The sequence below is a fragment of the Pteropus alecto genome, unplaced genomic scaffold, assembly GCF_000325575.1.
Source record: "Pteropus alecto unplaced genomic scaffold, ASM32557v1 scaffold11, whole genome shotgun sequence".
Taxonomy (NCBI): domain Eukaryota; kingdom Metazoa; phylum Chordata; class Mammalia; order Chiroptera; family Pteropodidae; genus Pteropus; species Pteropus alecto.
Window position 1 is genome coordinate 10,441,052 of NW_006431956.1, and position 21,197 is coordinate 10,462,248.

General features: G+C 33.8%; 1 protein-coding gene across 1 annotated transcript in view; it reads left to right on the forward strand.

The window, feature by feature from the left end:
• MALRD1 (MAM and LDL receptor class A domain containing 1) overlaps positions 1-21,197 on the forward strand; it is a 533,295-nt gene that overhangs the window by 333,312 nt on the left and 178,786 nt on the right. Inside the window, 2 exon segments of the mRNA XM_025043397.1 lie at positions 14,133-14,256; positions 14,259-14,315. Coding sequence (XP_024899165.1) covers positions 14,133-14,256; positions 14,259-14,315 — 181 coding nt within the window.

Consider the following 21,197-nt stretch of genomic DNA (forward strand, 5'->3'; position numbering starts at 1 on the left):
TGTATACATATAAATCTACGTGTGTGTGTGTATGTGTGTGTATATATATTTTACCGGAGGCTGACAAGTGCGGAATTGGACAGGATGAATGGATTAAACATGGAGACTTCTATGGTTCAGGGCATTGTGGAGTGGATGACTGCAGGGTAACTAGTTTGTCTTTAGAGTCTCCTTGGAGCCACAATCTACCAACACAATCATTTATCTTCCCTCCCCACTAAATCCCAGGGCACAATTCTAATCCTTGAGTATGAAAATTTGTATATTTTTTCTAATTTTTATTTTTCTTTATCTCTCTCCCAAAATCTCTCCTGGAAAGAAAATAGGATGTGGGCTATTACTGTTCAAACAATTATCATTTATATTATAGAAACATGTTTTTAATTTGCTAGAGATTTTAATAATCAATGTTCATATATGAACATATGTTGGTAAAATATTAATGTTTTTTATGTCAGGCATCATGGTTGATCTCCAATCTTCACAAAAGGCTGCAAGGTAAATATAACAGTTTTCATTTGCCAGATGTGGAAAATGACTCATAGTGGTTAAAAAACATGCCTAATTAGTAGAGATGTGGCTTATTTCCATTAGAATCCATCAAGCTCAAATTAAAGTAATTATAGATGAGTCAAGTTTGAAAATAGTGTGTGATTTTAGTGTATTTGTCACTCGCCCCGTAGTCAGAGGAATGGGAAATACAAAAAGGGCGTTGTCCTCCCGTCCTGGTCTCCTGGAAGACATCACTAACAGGTCACGACATTTTGTCCTGCCAAGGCCACGTGCCGTTACACAACTCTCAGTCTTGAAAAAATGAGAGGAAACTCTGGCATGTCAAAGCTAACGCTGTAGCCTGGTACCTTTTTTATTCTTTTGAATGTGTTCTAACCTTTTTCTAATCACCTTCCTCTTTTCGGCTATACTCACACAAGTGTGTATATGATTTGCAGCTTCTTTTCACTAATGAGTATGACTATGAGGAGTATCTCCTGCCGACATCTGGCTCAGTGCATTGGATTCACCTAACTTTCACCATATCAGTTTTCTCTTAACTATAGTTTTATTACTTTGTTTTATTGTATTAGACTTTAGTATCTCCATTCTAAATCCTTAGAACAAGGATAGGAATAAATAAATGCAATAATTATTCATTCCATATAATTTTTTTTTGTCCTTAGTAAACTTCTTACCATTTATTGCTGAGTAATTAATTCGCTACTCTTGGATATTTGGGTCTCAGTGCTGTTGCCTGAGGCTTTAAGGGACATGCATGGCCCTTTTATGATATTAAACCTTAATGAGCCTGAATCTCATATTTTTATGCACATAATAAATTGAAAGACTAAACCAAATCAAACTTTCATATTTTAGTTCTTACCCTGGTGTTTCAGCAGTTAAAATGTCCAGGAAATAAATTATAGAGTGAGCATTGTTATTACCTTTTTAAAGAGAAATAGTGCATTTGGCTTAGCAGGGACTTGTTCCATGTCACGTCTGTTAGTGTAGTTCTCTGAATCCAGGCAGTGGGCAGCAGCTTGGGCATTAAATTCAGACAAAGCTGGGTTCAACCTCCGCTCTACTACATTTCTTGCTATGTGTTCTCAGCTTCAGATTTCCTCACTGTAGAGCTTGAGTTTTTCTTATTTATAAAATGGGTTAATAATAGGTGCTTTTGGGGGTTTGTTATTAGACTGTATCTAAGACCCCAGGATAATTACAGCTACTATTATGTTAATATTATTATAATTTATACATAGTATATACACACATGAAAGCCAAAAAATGTTCAATTTTTTTTTTTAATTTATTGAGCATCTTCTATATAGAACATACTGTACTCTAGGCATCTTCAATAGAGGAACATAGAGAAATAAGATTGAGAATTTCCCATGAAGGAATAAAATACATATGTATATTACATATAACTTTTTGTACACATATGCAAGCAGACCAAATATGAAATCACATGCAGTAATTTCCTGAACTGATAACATCAGAATCTATTCATACTTAACCTCTTTTTCATCACCTGTCCAGAATCTCTGACCAGCGTCCACTGTTCTAGGTCAACGTCCCCACCTTGTGGACAGAATAAAGAACAGTTTGACCCAATATCACTTTCTCTTACTACCTTCATGTCTTCTTGGGGTGGGAGATGAAGCGCTAGTGATTAGGAGGTAAGTGGATGGTCTCTCAAAGTTTTACCCAGCTTTTACCGTGTGCTCCATGTTCAGTTAATGTCATCAAAGGCGTTCCTTCTTTGTGAAGCACAAACATATGTGTTTACTTACTTCTTTTCCCTTCTCTTCGAACTCCCATCGAGGCAACTGTTCAAAAACCGTTTCTTTACCTGAAACTGCTCTAATTCTGAATTCTTTAACTCTGAAATTCTAATCTCTGAATTATTCCTTTTGTCATTTTATTTCTCAAATTACTAAACATTTTTTTTTTCTATTTCATGGTTACCCCAAATTCTCTTTATTCTCCTAATCTCCGCCTCTGTTCTCCATTACCATCACCACCATCATTTCCGTTATAAAGAACTACTGAGTACTTGCTAAATGCCCGGGGATATTCAGAATCCTTTCCATGTATCATCTCTTCTAATCACAACCTTCTGTATTAGGTGCCACAACTTTTCATGGCACTATCTATAAATTCAGAATCTAAAAAGCTCTGAAGATTAAAAAAATATTTTTTTAATTTACTCATCAAAACCTGACACAAACCGACGTGAGCCTGTTTACAGTCTTTATTACATTAATGTAAATAGTCATGTGTTTTACTTCAGAGGTATCCATATATTTTATTATGTAATTGATAGTACAAACTTGCTGGACATAAACCTGAAATATGGTATGGGTACTATAATATATTTCTAAAACTTGACAAATTCTGAATTGAAAAACACATGTGATCACAAAGGTTGGAAATAAAATACTATGAATTAGTATTGCTGTCATATCCATTTTACAGCTAAAGAAAAAGAGGCCGAAATAAATTATGACTTACCCAAAGTCACACTAGTAAATGATATAACTAAGATTAGAACATAATCACTGCGCATCCAGAGCCTGGGCTCCAAACATGTGGCTTCTTCACTTGCACATTGTGTCCATGTTTTCCTCCATAATTCCAGAACTGATTCCCACAAATCCATTCTGCCCAGTGTCTTCAGCTTTTTCTACTAAAGATCTGATTTTTTCACAGCAGATCGGGTTAAGTTCCTCCCTAACTTAACTGTCATTGGTTTCCCATTGGCTGTTGGAATGAGTCTTCAATGCTCACGATGAAATTAAAGACACTTTCCACAATATGGCCTTGGTCTGTGTGTCGAGTCTTGACTACTTAGTCCTCAACTCACTTTTGATATTCTAACCACATAAGAATATTCAGGGCTCTCAAAATATTCAGACACTTCCATACCCCAGTGCTTTTCATCATGTGGTCCTTGCTTGGACTGTCCTCATGTACTCTGTGTACCTGGTGATAGATTGTTCAGTTTTCAAAGCCTAGTTCAAATGCTACACCCTTTATTGAACATTCATAATTTCACAGAGGCCCTTAATTTCACTGCAATTCCTCCAAAGTACTATGCCTTTTTTTTCCTAAAATATAATCAAATTTGCTCACACTTGAGTATAATAGTTTATACATTTATATATAGTTTTACATTTATATGTGAGCCCCTTAACTAATAACTCTTTACTTTTCTTTTTGGCACCCAGATCAATTAATGGTATGTAAAAGACAGCTAAAAACTGATTTAAATGAAAATACAGCATTCATGTGAATCACATTTATTCAGATTTCATTACTAGTCTTCACCTTCATTAGGGAATATTAAAATGTAGTGAGCAAGTTAAACATGCCTCCTTTGAGCTTATGTAAAACAAGCATCATTTTAAGTTTTGTTTCTATCAGAACATTTTATCAGCAAGAAGAGGGATGCCTGACTTAGACATGATACGCAATATATGGTCTTAAGAAAGTAAAAAAATAAATAAATTTGTTTCATCATGTTGGGGTTCTAATCTTCAATTAATAAACCATTATTTACCCTACTTAATTCCTAAACTGTGTGAACTGATGGCTAGACTTCTCTTTTGTTATCAACTTAATTCTCCAAATAATATAGTATTTTCATCTTTATGCTCATATATTAGGTTTGCAATCCTTTGTTGTATATTTTTATTTCATTAATATATTTGAAAGTTAACATTTGGATATTTTTGACTTGCTATTACGTACCAAATAGTTTCTTATTTTGGTGAATCCAGTGATTTATTCAAGCAAGAAAATCCTCCCATTCTTTATATATACGTATGATGTACTTCTCCAAATAGTAACATCCTCATACTTTTTATTTTGTGTCTACCATTAGACAGTATTGGTTTTCAGAGAATTTTGAATTGAAAATATTACTTTTAATGCTCTACTGAAAGATTTTTATGCATGTTTTATAAACAACAGTTACCAGTGTCCTTTTCAAAAGAAATATTTGTACAAAGATCTTAGCTGAAGTTTGCTGTTCATTTGTACACGTTTGTTGTTTGGCTAACATATATTTGTTTTATTTTCTCTCTCAATATTCTCCACCCCTGGAGGAAGACAGTAAGCTGAGTGATGTCCAATAATTTTCTCATAAACTGCTATTCTTCTGTTTGCATTGAATGGTTATCAGCCCTCATGGACAGCAGTGTGCCAAGGGACAGATATAGTCACTCATGACTGACATTTTGCTCCAGACCTTCCTGGCTCCTCTTATTATTCTTCCTGTCAGATGCTTCCTAAGGACTTCTCATTTTTAATTTTTTCAACATTGTTCTTCTATGTTCAACCATATGAATACCTTTCTCCTTCAGGAACCAAATGTAGTGTGAAAGACAGTAGAAACCAGCCATCAACCACTAAGTCGGAAATCACCTTGAGTGTCATAGATTGGGAATTTTAATTGGGTTAGCGAGCCTCTTCTATAAAGAGAATATGGTAAAGACCTTGCAAGAATCATTTTGAATATAACTTTGTCAGAACAATCAGCTCCACAGCTGATTTCTTATTATAGATAATTCTCACTCCTTATATATCACCTAAGATTTAGCGTAATCATAGTATGTCTCAGGAAATTATATATAAGATTGTATTAACTCACTATTTAGAGTATATACCTTTTAGTACTTTTAGCGAGTTTTCAAATGTTTATTACAATAAGTTATGCAATTTAAACCAGTAAAATTAGTTTCTTCTATGTCAGAGAAAGAATCTGAAATCCAGTGGAAGTTTTATAGGGAAGCTTTGAACGAACGATTCCACACAACATCTTAATTCACCAAGTTGAAATGAAATATACATTCATTGAATAAACAAATGCCTTTTTAGTGCCTACACTCTGCCAAGCTCTAATTTAGGCATGGGACATCAGTGGGGAAGAAGATGGAGAAAGCTCTCATCCTTATAGACTTTAAATTGTGGTCAGAAAGGCAGACAATGAACAATTGTTAAAATCATTAAAACCCAAAATGATATTAGAAAATGAGAAGGAAAAGTCGCTATAAACATTAAAGTAGGTTGATATGTTATGAGTGAGGATGGAACCCACCCTGAAGGTCCTGGGAGTTTTCTCCAAGGTGACATTTGGAGAGAAAATGATAATCACTAAATATTGCAATCCTAAAATTCCTGTAGTTGCATTCCTGATAGGGTCTTCTCTTTCTCCCTCAAACTTCTAATATTCCAGTCCCCTGCCAATAGTTCTAAAAGGCAGTTGAAATATTTTGGATGCTTTATAACAAATATATTTTCAGATTACAATCTTTCTTTTATATAGACATTTAGTATCACTTATGTAATGCACGTTATTTCCTCTTTACACAAATTTGTATACATAGACATATATCCCATCCGTAGTTATTTATTGAACTTTACTGTGTGCAAGACACTGTGCTTGGTACTAATTATAGGATTTTAGCCAGCATTATAGTGTTTTTATCTAATGGGAGAGAAATATTTATCGCATCATCACACTGGTGAAGACTCTGTATAATTACAAGTGTGATAACTGCTATGAAGGAGAAGTACATAGGGCTCTCAGAGTCTATGGTAGGGAAGTATGACCTGGTTGAGATCAATGAAGGCTGCAGGAGGCAGTAATAATTCCACTGAAACGCAAGTGGAAATTAACTAGGTCGAATGGTGGAAAGAAAAGGAGCATTTTATATAAATGTGCTGAGATGGGAAGAAGCTGGGGCTATTGCAGGACTGAAAAACAGTGGGTGTAAACAGGAGGAATGAAGAGATGCCTGGTAGGAAATGAGGTTGTTTGGGCAGATGGCCTCTGAATCCCTTTAGCATGAGAGTGTGTTGTCTTCTAATCGAGAAGTAGCCACCTCCCGATGTCATAATATGGACGTTGATTTCCTCATATCACTTGATGGGACCAAATTTTGTTTAATTAGCACATCAGTCATGCTGCTTATCGATCATACACACTGCTTGTTCAGACATGAGTTACCCCTCCATTGCAACAGATGTGTCCATGCAACAGCTGTCCTAAAAGATGGTACACCAGAAACTCATGCTTTCTTCATTAAAGAATATCTTAATGACACACTCAGTAGATGATAGGAAGGTCACGATCACATATGCCGTGACACTCCTGGTGACCAGGCCCAACAACTTACAACAGTTCACTTCAGGCCATTGCAGTAGGGAAATTCCTTAACTCTGCTACCTATATTTGAGGACCTAAAGACAACTGACGGATATTGCATTATTGAACATGGAATAAAATGACCAAGTGAACATGGAGAAAAAAATTGACATCTGTATGGAAAACGGAAAGGCTCAAATGAGAGTCACATATGGGGACTTTGTGATCATTATATAAATAGGGGACAAACTATACATGAATTTGTCTAGACCATGGTTAAGATGTGGCTTCTAATCCCAAAAGAAGGTCCAGTTGTAATATGGTAAAAATCCACAGATAGATGACAGATAGATAGATGATAGATTAGATAGATACTTATATAGATATAGATATTTATATCGGATTTATGTGTTTGTATGAATGAAAGAGAAACTAAACTTTCTAATAGAATATACATGGATTTATGATTCTGTAGTTGGAAACTCTGAACAGAAAGATTGATATGGTAAAAATGAGCATAATTATAAGAAATTAATTACACAACTTCAACTTGTTTGATCTCTCCTCTTTGCATTAAACTGTCTACTTACCTGAGAGGCCTGATTGGTTGCCTACTTTTGAAAGAAAATTGTTCAGAAAGAAATATTTGGGAATTAAAGGAACATTATTCTAGCAAAAAATTGTTAGGATATTTTGTTTAAAATGATTTTACAAAATATACATCTAAAACCACACACTTCTACCCAATGAGAATATTGATCTAACCCTCAAAATTTTCTCACAGGGCAGAAAACTTTCTATAAATACAAGAGCCATTGACTAAAGATTTTACTCCAAGTATAATAGCTTTTTGCAAGGTATTTCTATGGAAGAGATTTTATGCAAATTTAAAATAAACTACACTTGATTTCATTCTATTTTAAAAATTCAAAATAGCATTAACTTATATATAAACTATAAATATTTTAATATATTTTAAAGAAATTTCTAGCGTTTAATTTTTAAAATACTTTATATTTTAGATGATTTAAAGATAAACATAAATTTATCTGCTAGACAGATATCATTCTAAATTCTAGCCACTCTTCTCATTAAAAGATAATTTTCAAATACTTTGTTATAACTATAGAAGGTTTTAATAGTCATCCCGTAGTTTCAAATTTTCAATATTTAATCTTGTTCAGAGGCAGAAGACAAACTAGGCTGCTATGACAGTGATTATGGCCAAACATGTATTAAATGATTTTTATTGTTGTTTGGGTTCAAAATGATTTCTGTATGCCTTTTCATCGTTTTTATGTATCATCTATGTGTTCAATTTCTTACGAGCACTATGTTCATTTAAACATCTTTTAATTATTTTTAACCAATGAAAATTGAAAAAATGTTTCTGGACCTACAGACACAAAAAGAAAGTTTTTATTTAACTGGAATATTTGGAAGCTATTCTCTGTTATCTCGAAAATTAGTAAAGGCAAATGGTTCTTGTAGTTCTTTTTTGCCCCTGGCTTTCTCAGATTTGATTTGATAAATTCTAATTATTCATATTTATCTATATGATATATAGAGATAATTACATGAAATAGTATATATTAATATATAGATAAAATTATATAAAATATAGAGAGTATCTTTTTAATTGTGTATTAAACTTTTATTTCAGAATAGTTTTAGATTTATGTAATTATTGCAAAGATACTGCAGAGAGTTCTCGTACACCCCAGTTTCCCCTATTATTAATATCCTACACTAGTACGGCACAATTAATTAATAAACTAATATTATACCTAATTAGTAACTAAAGTTCATATTTTATTCAGATTTCCTCGGTTTTTCCCTACTATCATTTTTCTGTTGCAGTAGTCATGCCTTTTTTAGCCTCCTCTTGGTTGTGACAGTTTCTCAGACTTTCCTTATTTTTAATGACCCTGACAGTTTTGAGAAGTATGGGTCAGGTGTTTTGTAAAACGTCCTTCAATTAGTATTTAACCTGGTGTTTTCCTTAGGATTAGACTGGGAGTGGTGTGTTTGTGGAGTGGGAGCACAGAAGTAAAATGCCGTTCTTACCACATCGCCTCAAGGGCACAAGCTATCGACATGCGGTACCACTGTGATAGCAGCTTTGATCACACGGATTGAGGTAGTGTTTGTCAGAGCTCTCTACTGTAAAGTCACTCTTTTAGCCTCCTTTTCATGTGATATTCCCTGAGAAAATGTCACGATGGGCTGTTGCTGAGGGAGTGAGAAGTTACACTCCCCGTCCTGAAGGGTGGAGTATCTACTTTAATCATTTGAAGTTCTTCAGAAGGATAAAATGGTCTGTTCTCCTCACTACTTGCTTGTTTGTTTACTTATTTAAATTTATTGAGGTGACGCTGGTTAATAAAATTATATTGGTTTCAAGGGTACAATTCAATAGTATATCGAATGTGTATTGCATTGCGTGTTTGACCATTTGTATCAATGTGGACTCACTGATATTTCATACTGGGGATTATAATCCTGTACTACCTTACTTATTTTGTTGCTCAAGTTGTTCCAGCTTTGGGCATTGGGAACCCTTTCAGTTGGTTCCTCTGTCCCTCTGACACAACCCCATCATTGTGGGCATTTATTTATTTAAACACTTTCTCACTTTCTGAAGCTACAAGATGCCCCAGGTTCCTGTTGTATATTTTCTGAGCCAGTCCTAGAATTAGCCATTTTCCCCAAGCATTCCTGGTTCCTTTTATTGAGGAATGGTTTTATAAACCAGATCTGGGCACTAGATGTGCTCCTACCTAGTGAGTTCTTATTGCGTGTAGTATCTCTCAGCTGATGGAGCTGGGATATATGTGTGTGTATACAAACCTCTCTCTATACACATATCTATATGTATTTTTATATGTCACCATCTGTATCTAGATTAATCTTAATGCAAGTTCATACCGTCTTCTACTATAATTTTACCAAATAGATTATTCCCGATTTCATCCCTCACTTATCTGTAACCTCTCACTCCAAAGGTGAGAAAACTGGCTCCCACTGTCCTCTCTGCATTTAATTAATTTTTCAGTTGTAGTATGCGTGTATAGTGGTTTAGGATGGTTAACTCATACTCTCATGGGAAAAAAACTTTACCAACTAGAATGCAGTGCTTCTATGCAGTTCCTTTGCCTTTAGTCTTACAAACTCCACTCGTTTCCACATTTCCTTAGATCAACACCATCCTTCTCCATCCTCTCAGTGCGATCGTTTCATACATTCATAATACATTTAGACGGTTTTGTCATAATTTGCATTCTTTCCTGGGATATTTCAATCTCCTAATTTTTTTTTAATTGTATACATTAAGGTTTTTAACTGCCTTGATATCTCACAGATATTATAGCTAGAAATCGGTCAGGCAATCCTTGTTACAAGCAATGGGGAAGAAAGACATGACTGTACAGGATCTCTCCTACAACCTGTACTCTCTTCACTGTGTCCAGAGGCCCCCTCCCCCAGACTGCTGCAACCCACCCCGCTCCCCCACCTCTAGACACAGGTGCTCACGATAACCAATAGACCTCCACGGTGCTTCTCAGCTTCTTATTTCTTCTTTTCTTTGTTTTCTGTTTGTTGTCCCACAAATCCAGCCTTCCCAATAGTTTCTATAGTTTTTCAGGATTGATTGTGGGTGAGTAAGCCACCAGCCATTGCTAGTTTGCCATTATGACAATATAATTGTTTCTTTATCTTTATCTTTTGACTATTATCAGTAGTCAAAAAAGAATAATGGAGACGTATCCCATTCACTTTGTAACACACATTGTGCTATATCTAGAAATAGATTTTATAATAAGTATGTTACTTATTTATTTTAAAAACTATAAAATTTTAGTGGCTTAAAAAGCCAAATAGGTCAAAAGATAAATGATATCTCAGAGTAAAATAATTCAAAATTTAAATATTTCAGCTATTTATTAAATTATTCTAATATTCATTTGAGAGAATGAATGTATGAGAAATTCAAAAGAATAAAAAATATTAAGGATGAAATGTGACTTATTAAAATGCAAAATTAAGACTTAATCTGTTCAAATGTAGAAACTTTACCACTATTTAACATGTCTTTACTTGCCCTGTTAATAATATTCATGCCTTAATTATTTCCTTTACATACATTTAAAACCATGTGAAACTGTGTTTTAATTTTTCCTCAATCATTGCACATGATTTAGAAAATCCTAGAGTATAAGGAGAGTTTATCATATTTACTCATATTTGGTTATATTTTTTCCTCTGTCCCAATGTTCCAGGATTCCTTCTTTTATTATTTCCCTTCTGTTCACAGAAGTTCCTTTAACTGTTTGTTTAGGCTATGTCTACTGGAGACACATTTTATTTTTCCTTCATTTGAAAATGTCTTGAGAGGAAAGGTCTTGGGCTCCTGAAGTCCAACATAGGTAGAAGTCTAGACTCCCCACTCAGCCTTTGCTGCTGGGGTTGGGGGGTCAGACTGTAATTTTTCTGTGGTATTTGGCTGTTGTAGAACAACTATTAGCTAAAAGTTTTCTTTCTTACTAGGCATCTCCTTTCCCGGTCTTTAGACTAGAGTACTCTGTGCTTGTTGAATTTCCATGCTGCCAGATTCTCATGTCCATTTAGGGATATGTGATACAAGGAGAAAATTTAGGAAACTCACCATATGTAGTTTCTTGAGTCCCAAGGTCCCTAGCTGGTCTGCCTTCTCTCTACTGTTCAGAATCTTCTGTGTCTATATAAATCTATATGTAGTGTCTTGGAGTTTGAGTTTTTTATTAACAGAAAGAATATGGAAAATTAGTTCACTCAGGTCTTCCCAGAAGGAAAAAATATAGTAACTCAATGAGTATGACATTGATGAATAGAGATCAGAGACCGATATAGAAACTCTAGAAACTCAAAATGTGAGAACGAGAAAAGAGTTGGGGAAAAGAGGTGATCAACTGGTTTCGAAAAAGTTGGCTAATAATTTGGAGAAAAGTATATTCACCTCAAACATACAAAACTGAAATTCCAGGTGGCTGCAAATATACACCTTATGAATATATATCTACAACTACAAGTGGCTCTATCTTTTTAGTATTTCTTATTGCCTTTCTTTCCATGACCCAAAAGAGTGGCACAAAGTATGAAGACAAACACAATACCAAAATAAAAATGCATCTTATAAGATAAAGGGTCCATATGCGTAAGACATGAAAAATCAACTAAAAGTTGAGTAAAAGTTAAATTATGAAAAGAGAGCATTCTTTTCCATTTTTATAATTTAATCATTGTATTAATGCTTAATATTTTAAATTATTAGTGCGGCAATCACTTTTCAGATGTTTATTGCCTTGGATTCTTGATTTTAACATCCACATGAATGTAAGAGATAAACTCTTAGGCAGTGGAAAAGATATGAGTTCAAATTGAGAGATTTTTCTCTTTCTCAATTTAGAAAGAATTGAAATCAGAATATTAAGGAAATAAAGCACTAATGTATGTGGAACAAAACTTTAGGGATTGATATGTAACCACTTTTTAAAAAGTTGCTCTGATTTCTGTTTCTCTTGTAATTTTATGGTGATTTACTTTTATGACTCTCTCCTATATTAGATTAATACTGTCACATGTAGGCACCCTTTTTTTTTTTAACTTTTTATTCTTGGTATCTAACATATTATGTGGTACTGTGTGAGCATCAAATGTTTGCTTAATAAATGAATGACTGGATAGATAAGTCAATAAATAAATCTGCATTGCACATTTGGATGAATGCTTTTGATAATTATGTGGAAAGATTTGATATGTTATATCCAAAAGTGAAATGATAGCAAATACGTTAGAATGATATTCTACAATAACCCATCACTAGATTGATCCATAGTTAATTTCAAAAGAATTCTCTCTTGTTTTCTTTTCCTACAACGTAAAATGACAATGAATATATTATTCAAATACTTTTTTATTAAAAGACCAGTTGTAAGATTTAAGAAATATTTCTCATTTTATTGATTAAAGTGATCACACAGCTTTCTTTGCTGATATTTGTTGAAAACTCTTTGGGGCTCTGCAGAGTTGATAAGTGGCTCTATAAACGACAGAAGCAGATTAAAAGGAAAAATTAGCAAAGTGAATTAAGTTTCTAAATTAAACCAGACTTTATCAATGTCCATGCCTGTTATATAGCTATGTGTCAGAAAGACCCCTTCTACTTTAATCTTTAATTTAACTAATCATTTCTTTGATTCCACATCACTAAGACATCACTGAGAGTCAAAGACTAACCTTAAAAAAAAGGCTTCTCTTCTTTAGTCATCAGAAAATATGAAAATCCATTAATTAGGTGTGAATTTCTCATCTTCTTTAACAGAGAAGTTATATGAGTCTCTGGCTGTAAAGATTTGATGTTGTTGTTGTTGTTTTGGAAAGGATGTTGAGAGATCTATCTATACACTGTTAGTTGTTTTGTAAAGTTAATTTTAGATTAACTGATATGTAGTTCCACTTTCTCTCTATAATTCAGCAGAGGAAGAACCACTTGATTGATCTGCATCTCCCTCAGCAGAACAAGGGGTCAACAATATTTATTAACATTAATTCTCTAAAAGCATAAAACTGTAAATGCATAATTCCTTTGAATCCCTTCTTCATACATTTCTTTTTTTCTTTAGCCCTTGTTTTTTAAAAATCTGTGAATTATGTGTTTCACAGTTGTATGCTATAAATATGTTGGAACACCTTCCTTGATTTTCTGGAGCCATTCCACTAAATGATCCCCTTTATTCCACTGTTTTGGTAACAGACTTCAGAGACAAATTTTTTCTTGTGAATTCATCATGAAAACACAATATTGGACTACGAGATATGAATTATTTTGGGCTAATGCTATAATATAGTATATATAATGCTGTAATATATATATGTATATATGTATATTATTTTTAGCTTTCGTTGCTATGCATTCATCATCACGATTTAATAAACATGTAATTCCCAGGAAGAGCTAGACCCAGAATAGCAACAAACAATAAATTCAAAGGTAAAATCTCAATTAAAGAACACGAGTAGAAGGTTCAGGGAGTTTGCAGAGCTATAAATCCAGGGCTTGTGTAGACTGTTCATATGCCATTAGATACGATGGCCTTTGTGTACACGCAGAGAGCGGTGGACTTAACTGAGTAGGACACATTCTGTAATGGTGTCTCGGAAAATACGAAAGCAAGTTTATTGCGACATGCTAGCGTTGCTTTTGGAACACACTTCAGTAGATTGATATGTCTCTGTTTTGAAGAGGTAAAGTATATCATAGCTAACCTGAGTTCCAATATTTTTAAATCAGTTTTCACTGATCAAATGCTTCTCTTCTAAATGATTGTGTTTCTTCTCCTCCCCCTCCCTCTCTCTCTCATCTTTCTCCTTCCCCTTCTCTTTTCTCTTCTTCTTTTTCTTCTTTATTTAGTTATTTCTCTAACGCACACTTCTTTACTTTCAGACAGAGAAAAGATTATCAAACGTATGGCAAGAAAGGCAGCAGAACTCTGGTGATTATTGGCAAAAGGCAGTCATCCTGCTGGGAAAGTTAAGAAATTTCGAAATTATATTTCAAGTTATCAGAACGGGGAAATAGGAGGAGGAACTGCAATTGATGACATTGAATTTAAAAACTGCATGACTGGTAAGTTTCTGGAAATCACCTCCATTTGGGAGCCCACTTATAATCTAGCCATTTTATCTTTGTCTCATGTTTATAAAATGTTTCGTTGTTATATTTTTTGTATGAAGATAATTTTATCTTCCAGTTGCACAAGTAATTTCTCTCTTTTCTTCTATACCATCCCCTTTCTAACATGTGGAAATTTTCTCCTTTGAATTTATTTCCAACACAAATTTATTTTCAACAGCAAATAAAGTATAACCTAATATTTATATACATTTATCTAATTTAAATTAATTTAAAATGAACCAGTAAAAAAAGGTTAGAAAGCCAGCAGTTAATGAATATAAGAGAAATAAAAATAAATTCCACAGTATAATTGAAGTAGAACTTGAGTTGAGAGATATGCTTAGGAGATTTAAAATGCTATTCTAGCAAGTGAACAGTAACTTGAAAAAATATGCTATTTATTATGCGTCTAAATGTGAAGCTTGATTATACTTAGATTTTCTTAGAAAAGTACCCAGAAATGGCAAAAATAATTATAAATACATTTGTACATTTTTATAGTTGTCAGAGTTCTTTCTGCAGAATTATTCCATCTAATTTCCAAATTCATACTGTGTGATAGATACTGCCAGTGAAAGATTCACCTTCCATGGTTTTCTACACCGGTTCACTCGGAGGCAAGCCCCTGGGACTGAGAGCTAAACTTAAATGTTATTTGATTTTTTCGTTGCTCTCATATTAAAGCATGACTTCACTGAGGCAGTTCAAAAATGTGACTTTGGTGTTTGGTGATTTTATAGCATCTGCTTTTTTTGTACGACCAGGGCTGCTTCAAAGGCTTCTGCTTAGAAGTCAGACCTTTAGAGTTTGATTTTCCACACTACATTTCCAGGAACGCGTTCCATAAAATCAGAATATATGCGCCCCAGATGATCTAGGGAGCCCGGAGTCCCAGGTATCTATGTCACACAAGAGACAGGATTTAGGCTTGGAGGTGCTTGGAGGAGGGTTCCTGGACAACGGAAAGGAGGGTTCTGAGCATATCATCATGAAAAGGTGTCTTAGAAGTGAGAATGTGCTTCATTAGCTCTTTTCTAGTAACTTTCCAATTAAAATGATAAATTTCTGTTATAGTCAGTTAGTCTATAAATGATTCTGGCTACTTGGAGAAAAATTCTTCAAAACTTTTTCTAAGATTTTAGAAAGAAAGTGCTTTTATTAAACAAGAGAGACTCCTTTCCTTTCAGGGGAAGCAGGATGATTTCTAGATGGGTTGATTCAGGAAAGAAGAAAAACGGAAAGTTATTTTTTCAACTTTGCCAGGTTTTATATAGAAGTTTGCAGTGTTTCTTCCCCTCCTGCTTTTAAAGTCCTGTGAAAATTTACAGGATTATAACTAATTTTATTTAGTTCAATTCAGTATTCAACTTACTAATACTTTAATATATTATATTTAGTGATAAACTGTTTTTAAGACTATAGTTCTCTCTATGTCATAAATAATAAAGAGGGAAATGCAGTCACTTGTAGGTAAATATAGTCAATTGTGTATTAAATCTATTTTAAGAAAAAAGTAACCATTGATTTTAATAGCCCAACCTTCTACAAATAATGATTTTCAAATTATGTTCTGGTCAAGATAAAAAGCAAAAATAAATAAATAAATAAAAGCATTATGAAAAAGTTTGCAAGACTATGTACAGAACTAAAAAAAACAATGGTTCCTTAGTTTTAAGTTATATACCAATAAAATATCAGTACTATGAAATATGGGTAATAAGAAATAGTTTAGAATATAAGACTCGTATTCTAAATTACAATTTAGAAGATAAAGAGAGTTGACAAAACACCTAAAAATAAGAGAGAGAGATACTATAGAATAGTGGTTAAGAACAAGGAGTCTTGAGTCAGACTTCCTGGGCATGGACTCTGGCCCTACCGCTGACCAGCTTCGGAGAATTTCTTTATTCACTTTGCCTCAGTTTTCTCATTATAAAATGGGGATGATAATTCTTCTATCATAGATTTCTGTGAATATTAAGTGTGTTAATATATACAAAGTGCTTAGAATAGTTTTGGCACTTAGTAAAATTTAGATTTCATACTTTATTGTTATAATTATCTTTTTTATTATTAATTCTACCATATTCTCCAACAGTGCTTTATCACTCTGTGTTAGAAAACCAACTTCAAATCCTATGCAAATAAAGCACCATAAAAATCTATCATGGAATTGTTGCTGTTTCCCATTTGAGATGAGGAAATTAGAAAAATGACTTAATGTTCATTTCTCTGTCACATCCCGTCAATCACAAAAGACCACAGATTGAAAGTTACCATTTATATAAAATGTCCAGAACAGCAGATGTGTAGAGACAGAAAGCAGATTAGTGGTTACTTAGGGCTGAAGGAATATGGGATAGGAAATGACTGCTAATGAATATGGGGCTTCTTAATGAGGTGATGAAAATATTCGAAATTTTTAATGGTGATCATTGCACAACTTCATAAATACACTAAAACCATTAAATTGTAGACTTCATATGGATTGACTTAATGGAATATAAATTCTGAATTATAAATCAATAAAGCTTTTAAAAATAAGAAAGAAATGAGGGAGAATTCTAGAGAGATGATGGTGGTGTCAGATGAGCTTTTGGATTTTCTGAAGTCCTCACATCAAAACAATCTGAGCACCTAGGTAGCAAAGTCAATAGCCATGGAAAACATACACAGTAAAATTGAGAATTCATCTCTACAAAACCCAATATACAAGCAAATGGGGGCAAACTACCAACAACCATAAGACCTGAGTGGTATTTATGCCTATAAGAGAGAAGGCAGGAGAATCACAATAGAACCAGCAGATACCCATTGGGAAATCAGTCAGGCAGTTTGAGAATGGCAGCTAAAACTGGGAGAGGTTTTCACTCATTTCTTCGAGAATGAGTGGGCCCAAGGAGTCTGTGGAAGATCTGTAGGACTGAAGAGGTTTGGAAGCCATGAACTCTCAAAATGGATCCAGCAAGATTCCTTTCCAGGACAGCAGACTCTGTTCAAAACCAGCACAGAAAGTGAACAAATCAGTACACCACTGGGAACAGAACCAAACTCGAGTGGACCAGGGACAGAAGAAGGAGAGAGAAGACCACGTCAAAATTGGTGGAGGGGAAATGCTCCAGGACATCTCTACAAGCAAGTCGCCATGTTTTTATACATTTATTTAGATTCAGGGTTTTGACATTAATCTCCTAACACTGGCTATATCATTTTATAGCCTCAGTTTCCTTGTTTGCAAAATGAAAGAATCACAATAGTCTATCTCTGAGACTTTTTGTAGGAATATCTAACAACTCTGGAATCTAAACATATTTTTTAAATTACAGAATAATTGAGAACAAAGTTTAAAATTATTAAGAGTAAAAGTGGAAGAAGGGCAAAGATATACATGAGATATATATTTGGTGATTAACTACTTTACCTGCAAATAAGAAAGCTGTTTGAGCTTCATATCTATTTTTTACTATCTGTTCAAAAACTTACAACTCACTTTATTAGCTAATAATAAGTACATGACCAGCATAAAGCTAGATACACTTTTTATTTCTTTTTGCTCTTATGCAATCTTCAATTTACTATCAAATTTATTGTATTTTTTCAAAAATAAATATGATTCCAAAGAATAGATGTATTCTTAGGTGTACCCAGGGACACATTTAGAAGCATATCTCCCTTATGGACAAGTTAACACGGAAGCAAATTATTTATAGAAAAATAAGTGATACATTATGAAATTGATATCTCCTCTTTTTTAATTGAGATTGATTTAGAAATCTTACAAAATGCAGCTACCATTTTATAGAGCAGAGACATAGGAAGAGAATTTATATAGAGAGGAAAGAAATATCCCATCATGGTAATTACAAACATGTCAATTCTAAATGTAAATGGTTATTCAATTTTCAATCAGAATATTATTTATAAAGTACAGTCATTTATTAAGTATAATCATTCACCTGATTGAGAGTGAGTATGAATCATAAATACTAAATAGCATTTATGTCAGCTCTGCAACAAGACCACCAGCTTATCTGCTTGCTATCTGCTCTGTGGCTTTAGGCATAACCTTCCTTTGTCTCATTTTTCTCAGCTATAAAATGCTACTAATACCGCTTCCACCTCGTAGAGCTCTTACAAAGATTAAATAATTTATGTAAAGTGCTTTGAAAATTGCATGAGCTGTAATAAGCACTGAGAATTTGCTGGCTAAAATGGTAAATGAACAACAACAGCAAAAGACTTGACATTGTTTTAGGCACAACACTTTTATATTAGCGTTTAAGATTTGGTTCTGTTCCATTCGCATGTTCGGCAAATTTATCAATTGCTTGGGCTGTAGTGTAATGTGCACATCTCCTCAGAGCAGGGCTGAAATGCGTGTGTCACACAGTGTTTGGCTTTATTTATTTTTCATTTTCTCCTTTAGTTCCCCTTTCTTGATTCCCGGCATTTTTCCTCCTTCCCCACGTGTCCCCCCTGAATTTATATTTTCTAGGATTGCTCTGTGAACTGTCTCCATGGCACTGGTAAACCTAGTACCTCAAGTGGGAGCCAATAATGATATAAGATGTTGTTGCCTTTTCCACCGAAAAATCTAGATCTAATTGAATTATGATCAGTTTTCACTTCAGGGAAAAAGAAATAATTTAGGTAGAAAATACTTACAGAAGTCAATAAAATCTTCTAAGTAGACAGTAGCACGGTAGCTACTCTGTCTCTCTCTAAATTCATACAGATTAAAACACCTTGCTCCCCAAATAATCCTAAATGTGAAAGGAAGGTCATACCTGGGGAATAAAGTAAGAGAAACCGGTGTCATTATAATTTTAGATGTCTAGTATATTGTCTTCACACATACCTGAAAAGACTTCTTTTTTATTACAACCACTTTCACACATATCATTTTTTCCCCTTAAAAACTGTATGTATGACTCCTAAGCGTCCTTTAAACAATAATTGATCTAGAGTGAAAAATCGTGGTTTGATGATAATGATTTCAGTGCAGCATCGCTCTGGATTCGAATTACATCTAGGAGATCACAAAACAGTGATTGCTGCAAATAAATTTCACAAATACATAAATCTATAAACCTCGTGGGGTTTGATTTCAAAACTTCACTTGGTTTAGAGGAAAAGCTGTATTTTACCTCAACATATGAATGTTCCAACTGTTACATTTAGATCTTCCACAATTTTAAAGTAAATATTGTCAGAAAAGAAAAAAAAGATAGTAGTCAGTAGAAAAAAATAATAATTAAATATCTGACCCTAATGAAATAATTAAAAGGGACTTTTATTTTTAATAACTAATGGCTAGATAAAACGTAGCACTGTATAATGTGCATAAATGATGGAAGAATGGGAATATGGGTGGATAGATGAATGGATAGATGGCTGAATGGTTAGAGGGACAGATAGACAGATAGATGAATTATATGAGTGAAAACTCAGACCAGAGCAAGTTCCTACATTCATTGGGTTACATTCCGTGGCAAATGAATTAAGACGATAAACAAAGCAATAGGTAATATTGTGTCACGTAGTGATAGGCACTGGGAACCCACAAGGGTGAAAGTGATGGAGAATTATTAACCTGAATACAATAGTCAGAAACAGTCTCTTTGACGATGACAATTGAGCAAAGGCTTAAATGAAATTAAAGGGAAACATCTCAGAGCAGAGTACTCCAGGCCTCAGGACCAGTGAGGCAGATTTACTGGGAGGGGAGCGCCTTTTGGAGCAGAAAGAAATAAAGGTTTGAGGTCTTATCATACAGAGCATTGTCATCAGAAATGCCTGCTCCATACAGGGATCTTAGAGCACGGGGATTAAGCTCGCAGACCCTGGAGTCAGACTTCCTAGGTTTAAGTTCTGACTGCCACCTTGAATAAGTACTTATCAACTTGGTGCCTCAATTTCTTTATAGCAATAAAAATAGAATCTCCCTTATAGAGTAATTGTGATGATTCAGCAAGTTAATATATGCCAAGGGCTTTGAACATAACTCTTCCTGGTAATCACTCAATAAATGTTAGATAGGATGATTGTTATTATCATCACAATAATATTTAATTTAATCCTTAGTACAATTCTGGAAAATTGAAATACTCTAAGGTTGCACTAAATAATACCAGCCAGGTTGATTTTCTTACTGCATAATGACATAGCAACTTAACTATATCTAGTCATAACAGCATAGAATACTACTAAAATCATGAAAAGGTTGGGAGTAAGAGCAATCACACAACACCTGCCATATCTAGTTTGTCAATAATTTCAAATGCTCTTGAAAGAAAATACTCCTAACAGAGGAATGTTTTATTTAGTAATACTGCTTGAAATATTTTAAAACATTATAAATCCTGGTTTTAAAAAATTTAATGTTCAACCAAGCCTCATTTTTATGGATCTACTTTATTTTGGGCGCAAAGTTTTTCAGTAAAGGGAGGGAGAGAAAAGAAAATGAACCTTATATATAAATATTATGGAACCTGAACCCAATCCAGGTCACAGCAGTTTATTTGATTATATATGACTATTTTTATTCTAGATTTCCTTATAAACTATAGTGCACCTTTTATATCTAAAGCTAAAATCTTCTGCCAAGAGTTATCAAATTTGTAAATTTATTCTTTATTTAGGGCCAATTCATATTTTTAAATCAAACCTGGTACTTCAAATTAAACTTTATTTGTTGGATGGATGAATGCCCAGTGGTTCTCAAGTGAAAGAATAGACTTAATTGAAATGACTACCTTACATTTTTGCAAATACCTTTTGTTGATTAACAAAAGGTGTTGTCATGTTTATTATTTATTATATATGCATATATGC